Source organism: Phaseolus vulgaris, chromosome 1 (assembly GCF_051622355.1).
Source record: "Phaseolus vulgaris cultivar YP4 chromosome 1, ASM5162235v1, whole genome shotgun sequence".
NCBI lineage: Eukaryota > Viridiplantae > Streptophyta > Magnoliopsida > Fabales > Fabaceae > Phaseolus > Phaseolus vulgaris.
In genome coordinates, this window is record NC_143498.1 from 39,754,937 (window position 1) to 39,766,170 (window position 11,234).

An 11,234-nucleotide genomic window follows, 5' to 3' on the forward strand; every position below is an offset into this window, starting at 1 on the left:
TTCACATATGACACAAAGTTCTTTCCATCCAGTGTCAAGTTGGTGTAGAAGACCTTCACGAGGTCTGGATACACATTTCCAGTCATCTCTAAAAACTGCTTTAGTTTTTTATGCTTCAGTGCAGATCAGATTTTAGTTAGTTTTTCAATTTTTAGCCATGTGAACTTCAAGACCTTGGGTATGTTGATATATTTTCTACTCATCTCATGTATGTAGGCAGTTATGGCCTCTTCATCTCCAACAAACCAATTTTCCAGAACACCTTGAAAGTTGTTGTGCTTCTCCTTATTCTTCTTTTTCTGACGTGAGGAGGATGCCATTGTTGAACCTGTCTTAAGTCTGCACATTAATAAACTTGAAGACAAATTAGTGTGAAGTGAAAAACATACACCAAAAAATAAGCAAAGAACACAATTACCTTACCAGGTTTGGTTCAATAGTGAATGGTAAGAATTAACAATGATGGAAACAAAATTATATAGCAAACCAGTAGTGTTTTGATCAAGTATTTAAGAGCAAAGATATGTAAAGATTTGATTCCCTGTGCATGTGCAAAATATCTTTGAAAAGGAGCAAAAGATATTTTGAAGCACGGTTCACACATCAAACTTCCCCATTGTGTAATGAATACATCAAATCAGTTACAAAATCATGACAGAAACCGTCAAAGATTTGTTGGTTAATACCCACAATGTCAGTCAAACAGTCAAGGAACAGATATTAATGTTTCTCTTTCCTAGTCATCAATGCACACCAGTATCAAGAAAAAATAAACATGTTTAATTGATAAACAACATATTTATTTTTCACTGCAGTAGACAATTAACATTTATAATACCTAATTCATTCAGCAAAAAATTAAACCTATCTTTGGCTAAAGGTTTAGTAAGCAAATCAGCAAGTTGCAAATCAGTATCAATGAATTTAATTTTACATGTTCCATTTGATATGTGTTCTCTTAGAAAGTGATGTCTTATCTCAATGTGCTTATTTCTTGAATGCATAATGGGATTTTTTTGTTAAACTGATAGCACTTGTATTATCACACAGAATAGGTATTTTATTAAGCAAGATACCAAAGTCATTTAGCTGTTGCCTTAACCATAGAGTTTGAGCACAACAACTCCCTGTTGCAATATACTCTGCTTCAGCAATAAAGAGAGCAACACATGATTGCTTTTTGCATTGCCAAGAGATCAAGCTTGATCCAAGTAAGTGAGTGGTGCCACTGGTGCTTTTTCTATCAATCTTGTAACCTGCAACGTCCGAATCAGAGTAACCAGTTAGACTTAATGAAACATTACCTGGATACCACAAGCCAACATCTTTTGTTCCTTGTAGATATTTCAGAATCCTTTTGGCTGCATTGAAATGTGACTCTTTTGGAGCAGATTGAAAACGAGCACACATGCACACAACAAACATTATGTCAGGTATGCTGGCAGTAAGATAAAGACCCAATAAGTCCTTTGTACTTTGTCTCATCAACTGGATTTCCAGCCACATCATGATCAAGATGGTAGCTGGTTGAGAATGGTGTGCTGATTGATTTGCACTTGTCCATTCCAAATTTTCTTAACAAGTCCTTGTAATACTTATCCTAATTTAAGAATATGCCATCCTTGAGTTGTTTGACCTGGAAACCTAGAAAGTGATTCAGTTCATCCATCATGGACATTTCGAACTCACTCTTCATAATTTCCTCAAAGGTCTCACACATTTCTTCATTGGTTGATCCGAATATGATGTCATCCACATAAACTTGAACCGGAATTATGTCTTCCTCTTTTCTCTTGATGAACAATGTTTTATCAGATGTGCCTCTATCGTATCCTTGTGAAGTCAAAAAAGCACTCAATCTCTCATATCATTGTCTAGGGGATTGCTTAAGTCCATAGAGTGCTTTCTTGAGTTTGAACACATGTTCTGGATGTTGATGGTCTTCAAATCCTGGGGATTGTGAAACAAATACTTCTTCATTGATATATCCTTTCAAGAAGACGCTTTTCACATCCATTTGGAATAGTTTGAAACCTTCCATACATGAGAAAGCAAGGAGAAGTCTAACAACTTCTAGTCTAGCCACTGGAGCATAAGTTTCATCATAATCTATTCCCTCTTCTTGGTTATATCCTTTAGCCACAAGTCTAGCTTTATTTCTGGTGATCACTCCATGCTCATCAATTTTATTCCTGTATATCCACTTTGTTCCAATGATGTTCATTTCATATGTTCTTGGAACAAGTGTCCATACCTCATTCATGGCAAACTGATTCAGTTCTTCCTGCATAGCCAGAATCCAGTTGTTGTCCCTTAAAACTTCATCCAGATTCTTAGGCTCCACTTGAGAAACAAAAGCCATTGTCTCACAAATTATTTGGAGACTTCCTAGTTGAAACACCCTTTTCAATATTTCCAATGACATTGTCAAGTGTGAGATCTCTTGGGGTCGTCCATTCTTTTGGTAAATCTGTAGAAACAATTGGTTCTTTGACAACATGTGAGTCATTTGCATCTATATTAATCAAATAATTTTTATGTAGAACAATTCTTAAATCATCACATTCTAAGTCATCTGAAACAGATTTTTGCATGTAATTGTCAGATTCATCAAACAATACATGCATTGATTCTTCCACAGTTAGCAACCTTTTATTGAAAACCCGATAAGCATGTCCATTCAAAGCATAGCCAATATGAATACCTTCATCAGATTTTGCATCAAATTTTCCCAAATTATCTTTGCCATTATTCAGAATAAAGCACTTACATCCAAACAATCTAAGATGACTTGCACTAGGTTTTCTACCCTTATACAACTCATAAGGTCTTTTCTTAAGGATAGGGCTAATTAGAGTTCTATTTAGCACATAAGTAGCAGTATAAACTGCATCTGCCCAGAAGTATTTAGGTAGCTTAGATTAATTCAACATAGTTCTAGCAAGTTCTTCTAGTGATCTATTTTTCCTCTCAACAACATCATTCTGTTGGGGAGTCCTAGGGGCTGAAAAACTATGTGATATCCCATGTTTTTCATAAAACCTTTCAAACTTAGCATTTTGAAACTCCCCCCCATGATCATTACGAATAGATTTTACACAGCATCCATTTACATTTTGCATAACTTTTTCCAATTTCTTAAAAGCCTTATAAGCATATTTTTTATAAGCAAGAAAGAGAGTCTATGTATATCTAGAATAATCATCAACAATCACCAATGCTTATAGATTTCCAGCAAGACTAGCAATTCTAGAAGGTCCAAACAAGTCCATATGCAGCACATCCAAAGGTTTCTTAGTAGATACCATGTCTTTTGATTTAAAAGAAGTTATGATTTGCTTACCTTTCACACATGCATCACATAGTCTATTATTCTGAAATTTGATATTAGGCAAACCAGAAACAAGATCCTTGGATTTCAATTTGTTCAAATAATTTGTATGAATGTGAGCTAACCTTTTGTGCCACAACCAAGACTCATCACTTTTTGACAGAAGACATTCATTTTCAGAATCATTTTCCAAGATATCCAAGAGATATATATTGTTTACTCTTTTATCTGTAAACAAAACCTCACCAAAAGAATCATGTGAGATTTTGCGCCCATTTGATTTGAAATTTACCTTGTACCCTCTTTCACACAATTGACTGATACTTAGAAGACTGTGCCTTAGTCCTTCCACATATAAAACATTTTCAATGGTGGTTGAACTTCCAGTTTCAACATTTCCTTTTCTTAGAATTCTTCCACGGTTATTGTCTCCATAAGTGACATGTCCCCCTGCCTTGAGTTTTAGGCTAGTGAACTTAGTTAGGTCACTGGTCATATGCTTTGAACATCCATTGTCCAAATACCATTGGTTCCTCTTGTTGTTTTTCTGCAAAAACAAAACAAAAATAATACACATGGTACCCCTTTTAGTCTAGGGTCCAGCAGGGATTAATACCTTTCCTTTGGAAGCCATTTGGCCAAGCTTTTAGGAACAAGGTATTTTCTAGCAATGCATGTTCTAGAAGTATGTCCAAATTTCATACAATAAAAGCAAGTAACAGGATATACTTTTTTACCACTGTTGAAAGAGGAAAAACTTGTTTTTGAAGGAACAAAAAAACTTGGTAGCTTTTTAACATTGTTTTTCTTTCCTAGATTATATCCAATTCCATTTTTGTTGAAAACATCATTTTGTGACCCTAAAAGAGTCTCAAGATTATCTTTTCCCTTAGTGAAGTTAGATAAAGTTTTCAACAAATACTCAACTTATTTTTCCAACATTTTACAGTTTTCACAAGTCTTTATAGAAGCATGGAAACATGTCAATCAAGGCTTACAAGATCAGTTTTAGCTTTATGCAGTTCCTCCTCAAGTGATTTTACCTTAGGTGCAAGAACATTATTTACATTTTGCAATTTAGTACATAATCATGAGTTTCTTTGAAGGCAACTAGCAATTGATCATAATTGTCAGATTCCATAAAGAAATCACTCACCGAATCAGATATTGATCCTTCATCTTTCATCATGAAACAGAGCTTTGTTTCTTCACTTTCTGTTGAGGAGCTGGTTGTTGAATATACTTCATTTTCTTCCCAAGAGATATAGGCTCTTCTCCCTTTACTTCTTTCAACCTTCTTGCTGGCTGGTTTTTCTTTTATTTGATTGTTAGGACAATCACTCTTTATGTGACATGTTTTACCACAACCAAAACAAGTATAGTTAGAAGAATTAGATTCATTCGGTTTAGGATACCTCCTATTTTGTTGAGTCCTATCTTTGCCTTTCTGCTTTAGGAATCTGCTGAACCTTTTTATAAGTAGGCTTAGTGTTTCATCATGTTCAACATTCTCTGCCTCCTCACTGCTATCATTATGTACACTTATTTTCAATGCAACTCCTTTGGTTTTCCTCTCCACTGTCTCTTGCTTTTTAAGCCTTTTGAGCTCTAGCTCATGCTCCATTAATTTTCCAAACAGTGCAGTAGTGGACAGCTTTGACAGATCTTTGCTTTCTGATATAGCAGTCACTTTGGGTTGGCAACTCCTATCAAGACACTTCATCACCTTAATAGTGAGCTCTTCTTTGTCAAACACCTTTCCCAGTCCAGTAAGATGATTTACAATGTGGGCAACCCTCTTCTGTACATCAACAATGTTTTCTTCAGGTTGCATCCTGAAAAGTTCGTATTCTTGAATGAGTGAGTGTTTTCTTGATCTCTTCACATCATTCGTGCCTTCATGAGTAACTTCCAAAACTTCCCACATCTCCTTAGCCGAATTGTACTAAGATATTCTGAAGAATTCATCCATTTTCAATGCAGAAGTTATGACGTTCTTAGCTACTAGATCATATTGAGCCTTTTTCTTTTCACTCTCATTCCATTCAGATCTTGGTTTTGCAACAGTTTCATCTTTTACAACATGCATTGGCACAAAAGGTCCATGGACCACAACCTCCCAAATATAAGAGTCAATAGATTCCATGAAAATTTTCAATCTTATTTTCCTGAATGCATAATTCATCCCACTAAACATAGGGGGTCTATTAATAGACGAACCCTTAGCAAAAAGCACTTTAAACTCAGACATATTGCACACAAACTTCAGTAAAATACAAGTCCTAGCTCTGATACCAATTGTTGGGTTCAATAGTGTCAAAGTTCAAAAGGGGGTGAATTGAGCTTTTAAATTTTCACACAGATTCAATCATTTTACCAAACATAGGAAAAGAATCGATTTATTTTTCAATGAATAGATTTATTTTTCTACTTACTTCAGCAAAACAGTATTTCAGATATCTCATTTTAAGGTATTAAGTGATTTTAACAGAGAACAGAAAAACACCTTGATAAGCACAAAAAAAAAACAGATAGTAGAATTCTGAGACAATTTGTGAATGTCAAACCATACAACAACTTTGAATGATTCATGCTAATTGATATACTTGGTTTTTGCAAAAACAATGTGTTTCAATTATATTCAAATTAGTTGTCTAGATTTCAACCAGTTATTCAAATTCATTTATCAGAAAACAAGAATAGTATGAACAGACCCAGAAAGAACAGATTCAATTTTAATTGGACAAATTTATTTTCTGTCAAATCAGCATACACAACAGTAATTGAGTGCAGAGATTAAAAGAGATTGAACACCACAAGATTATATTGGTTCACTCACATGAGCTACATCCAGTCTCACATTTCCCAAGGTGAAATCCACTAAAACAGTACACACCAATTACAAAACCTAATGTTCTTGAACCCTACAAGAACAAGGCACACCTAGCTGAAAAACCCTATTTCGGCACACACAACTCTTCAAGAAACCCTATCAAAAAGAGTCTTACAACCTCAATTACAATGGAATGAATGATGAAATGAATACACCTAGAAAGAGATTGCATAAATATGACTAGACCAGTAGAGCAGATTGCCAAAAACAATGACAACACCTCCAACCAAGCTTAGAACAAAACAAGAACAAGCACACCTTTTTCTTTTGAAAAACTCTTTCAAGAACACATCGTCATTCTCTGAAAACTCTCAATCTCTGATTTAAACTCGTTTTCTCAACACCCTTTTTAGTGAGTTATAGCTATCTTTATATAAGAAATGATTTATAACAGAATTTCGAAAAATGGTTTAAAAAGCTGTTATAAAAAGAACAAATTGAAGTTATAATGAATAGATTTATTTTTAAAAAGACAAAGAGAGATTTTAAACAGTTGCAACACAGTCGTATTGATAGCATAAAAGGTTGATCCAAGATACTTGATGCACAAAACAAAGATAAAAAAAACTTTTCAAAAAATCAGGCACTAGTTAAAAAAGAATCTTATTCATTTGAGAAAAAACAGATTCATTTTCTGTGCAGTAAAGCATATTTTGGAAAAGCATGAGAAAACCATTTTAGAAAACGTTGTTCTTGATCTTATCACCTTGATAAGGGTTAAGAGGTGGGTCACGATGCAAAAAGCTCACTTTAAACACACTCTTACCTATATACAAGACTACCCAATTACAAATACAAACTTCAAAGCAAAACAAACATTGCTACGTCAAACACATTGACTTGAAGGAGTCACATCCATCTTCAACACTCTTCACCACCATCGTTGCCTTTACGCAGAAGGTTGGTGGTGTTTTATATTTTTTTAACTTTGTTTTAATGTTATTAATTTGTTTATTTTTTATTTATTATAACTTGTATTTTTTAAAATTTATATTTTTTTTTAGGTTAGAATAGAATTATTAAATTATTAGATGGTAGATAGATTTATATTATTTAATATTTATAATTATTTAATTATTTTTAATTTGTATATTTAATATTTTTTAAAATAAAAGTTTTCATGTTAGGCATCACTATGCAACTTGAGATCTCAGCTATACTGACACCTCAAGTAACAAAAATCATTTGCCATCACATGAAAAAAATATTATTAAAAAAAGAAAAAATAAAGAAAATACAAAAATATGGGGGACTAGACCAAAACCTATATGTTAACAAAAACGATACATAGGTAGACTATATCTAATCATAAAAAATTCTAAGAACATACTAGATGGTAGCCTATTATACCAATGAAAAAATTCTCTATGAATAAATCCTAAATTAGCCAGCTTATCAGTACATGCATTTCCTTCCCTAAAAATATGAGTAACCCTAAACCTGATTTTTCCACAGTAATTAAGACTAGTATTTCATCAATTACGAAGCATCCAGGGAACATTAGTCCTAACAGTAAACACAACACAAACCAAAGCAGAATCACATTCCAGCCAGACATTAGTAAGCCCCATCTTTTGAGCTTCCTCCATAGCATGTATAACCCCATAAAACTCAGCAACCAGAGCAGACTAAACTTCAAGAAACACAGAGAAAGCTCCAATAAATTCCCCCACACTCCTACAGAAAATACCTCCACAAGTAGTAAGACCAGGATATCCCCTAGCAGCTCCATTAGTGTTAATTTTAATTCAGCCTGGTGAAGGAAACTCCCATATAGGAAGAGGGCGAAGAACTTTACCAGTACGAGTATTAATACCGAAAAACTTGATCACATTGAAATCCAATATATCATTTTTCATTAAAGCTTTAGACAAATTTCCCACTATACGAGTTAAATCTTTAATAACTGAAATAGTCCTAGAAACCTCAATCTTATCCTGAAAACGAGCATAATTCCTCATACGCCATATCATCCAAATAGAAAAAGTTATCACTGCAAGCTTAATCAATTTAACCAAAGGACTACCATTACTCTTAATAAAAGAGAGGAGATCATCCTTATTAGATAAATGAGAAATAGGAAAAATCTGTCGAACTCAACTCCAAATTAAAACATTCAAAATATAAGTGTTAAATAGATTCCTCGTGCTTTTCACAAAGTGTACACATATAACAAATATGCAGACCTTTATTTTAAATATGTTGATCTGTAGGAAGCTGCCCATGAAAAACTTTCCAAAGGACAAGAGTTTTCGAAGGCGGAAGATATGAAGACCAAATAAATTTACCCCAACCACAGGGAACTCCTGGATCCAAAAAAAAGTCATAGCCGATTTAAGAGTGAAACGACCAGACTCATCTAAAATCCAATTAGGAATATCCTGTTCCGCCATAACCATGACATGACTAAAAAGATTAGGCATTTGTTGTAAAGACAATGGAATATTCCAATCACCACTTGTCCAAAACTGAGAGACTGTATCCGAAATGCTAGCACCATCAAATAATCCTACAATATTCGTTAAAGAAGGAGTACCGCACCATTTATCATTCCCGAAATTAATAAAAGAACCTGTACCAACAGTCTAAGAAGTATAATCAAGTATAGTAGAATAAAAGTGCTTAATTCCAGGCCAAAGAGATCATGATCTATAAACCATTCGAAACTCATATTTTGATTTAAGAACCCTGGCTTTCAAGAGCAAAGACCAAGGCATATTGCTATAAGAAAAGTTCCAAGCAAGCTTAAGAAGATATGCATTATTTTCATGGTGAGGGTTAATAATCTTCAAACCTCCATTCTCAAGGGGAGAACAAATCGTAGCCCAATTAACAGTAGTTATATCTTTTTCCAGAATATCACCAGTCCAGATAAAATTTTGACACCACTGCTTAACTTGTTTAAGAAGAGAAACAGGTCATTTACACAAATTAAAACTATAAGCTAGAAGACCTGTAATCACCGTATTGAACAAATGAACCTGACCCATCATGCTAAGAGATTTACCTTTCCAAGAAGCAAGCTTCAATTTGACTTTATCAGCCAAAGGTTGAAGAAAACGACCCCTTGGAGCACCAACAAAGATAAACACTCCTAAATAAGTGAAAGGAAAACAACCATGACTACAAGAAAGAATACATTGATTTTTTGGTGACAAATCTTGCAGAATTATTCATTGTGAAGAAACTACTCTTAGAATTATTAACATATTGACCCGAAAAATCACCATATGTTTTAAGAAAAATACTCAAATTTCTAAGAGACTTATTATTTCCTATAGAAAAAAAAATGTCATTTGCATATAGTATATGAGAGGGGGTGAGAAAACCTTGCGCACTAGCCATATGTAGTATATTCTTATCATTCACAAGCTTTGATAGACCTCGACTAAGAACATCCTCTGCAAGATAGAAAAGTAAAGGAGACAAAGGATCACCTTGTCTAACACCTCTACTACAAGGAAAAAAAACCCACCAAACTGCCATATATTCTTATAGAAAGCATAGCTGAATGAAGAATAGTACTAATCCAACCGACAAACGAGGTGTGAAAACCAAAGCGTGACAAAACTAATAGTAAAAACTTCCAACTCATAGTTTCAAAGGCTTTGTGAATATCAACTTTGTAAGCCACATTACTTCCGTGAACCTTTTTAGAAAGCAAGTTAATAGCTTTAGAAGCAATACCAATACAATCCAAAATCTTTTTGCCCTACACAAATCCATACTGATTAGGAGAAATAATTCTGATAGCCACAAGAGCAAGCCAATCGGCCAAAATCTTGGAAATAACCTTAAATTTAAAATTAGCAACAACAATTGGCCTATAATCTTTAATGTATTCAGCACCCTGAATCTTCAGAATAAGAGATACCACATTACTGTTCATTCCAGGGAGAACCGAGTTTTGTTTAAAAAACTGTTGGACAACATTGCAAACATCTATCCCAATAATTTCCCAACAACAATGATAGAAAACACCACTAAAACCATCAGGACCAGGAGCACTATTACCAATAAGGTTAAAAACAACATTATTTATTTCCAAAAAATCAGGACATTTAATCCACATCATATTCTCCTAAGCGGAGACCAACTCAGGAATATAAGTACCAATAAAATCTTCCATATTGTCCATTTCCTGCACATGAGAAATAGACTCAGCATAAAGAGTTTTATAAAAGTCCAAAATATGTTCTTTAATGAGTTTAGGATCCTCAATAACCACATTATCAATCCGTAGATGATGAATCCCACAAGAATTATTTCTCCTCTTGACCACAACATGGAAAAATGCAGTATTTCTATCCCCATCTTTACACCAAAGCATCTTATCCAGGATGCATTCTCATCTACAACAACATCTTTGTTTATGAGAATTTGCTGGTTTATTGAGATTTTACTTGCTCAAGTGAGAAAGTACGAAAAACACTGGTGCCTCTGAATTGATCTCACTCAAGTGAGAATGGGAAAAAATTATGTGCTCACGGGTGTATTCTCGCTTGACCCTGACAGTGTTTTTACAAACGCAGAATTAGGTCCAATGGTGCCATTAACTTCAAGAACCTTGGTGAGAAGCTCTCATTTTTGCTATGTGGTAGCTTATTTCTACTTTAATCTTTCATTATTCCTATTTCAAACTTGCAATCTTTGATCACTGTGTGCCAACTAAGTCTTTTACCTCTATATTTTGCCTAATTTTTGTGTTAAGCCATGGATTTATGTTTTTGGGTTAAAATTTGGGGGGTTTTGATTTTTTGAGTTTTGAAAGGGTTATGATAAATAAAGTTAAACTCTATGCTCTATAGAATTTGTTGGTATGATTGAATGTTGATTCTTGCATTTTGGATGGTTAGTTTTAGAAATTTTACCCTTTTGCATCAAAAACTTAAGCATGCATGGAAGGTGTTTGTCAAAATGCATTGTGAAAATTACATGGGATTTTTATTTTGGCATATGGATGGCTAGTTGACAATGCACAATAGGGGTTGTAAAAATGCTTTTGTGGAA

General features: G+C 34.0%; 2 protein-coding genes across 2 annotated transcripts; both read right to left on the minus strand.

The window, feature by feature from the left end:
• Positions 1 to 987: 987 nt before the first annotated feature.
• LOC150029620 (secreted RxLR effector protein 161-like) lies at positions 988 to 1,506 on the minus strand. Its single transcript, XM_090296641.1, has one exon. It carries the CDS (start codon positions 1,504 to 1,506, stop codon positions 988 to 990), a length of 519 nt encoding a protein of 172 aa, XP_090152767.1.
• Positions 1,507 to 2,366: 860 nt separating this feature from the next.
• Positions 2,367 to 5,258, minus strand: LOC137815962 (uncharacterized). The gene is made up of 3 exons (XM_068619069.2): positions 4,416 to 5,258; positions 3,344 to 3,878; positions 2,367 to 2,893 (listed from the first exon to the last, which is right to left on the minus strand). The coding sequence occupies exons 1-3, from the start codon at positions 5,256 to 5,258 to the stop codon at positions 2,367 to 2,369; spliced, it is 1,905 nt and encodes a 634-aa protein (XP_068475170.2).
• Between the last annotated feature and the right edge of the window lie 5,976 nt (positions 5,259 to 11,234).

Bases quoted from the DNA above. Each gene is read 5' to 3' on its own strand.
- LOC137815962 (XM_068619069.2), bottom strand. From the start codon at position 5,258: ATGTGGGAAGTTTTGGAAGTTACTCATGAAGGCACGAATGATGTGAAG. The intron at 3,879-4,415 runs GTACTAAATTGC...TTGTTTTTGCAG, and splicing joins TCAAAGAAACTCATGATTAT to AAAAACAACAAGAGGAACCA. The intron at 2,894-3,343 runs GTAAGCAAATCA...ACTTCTGGGCAG, and splicing joins ATGTGATGCATGTGTGAAAG to ATGCAGTTTATACTGCTACT.
- LOC150029620 (XM_090296641.1), bottom strand. From the start codon at position 1,506: ATGTGGCTGGAAATCCAGTTGATGAGACAAAGTACAAAGGACTTATTG.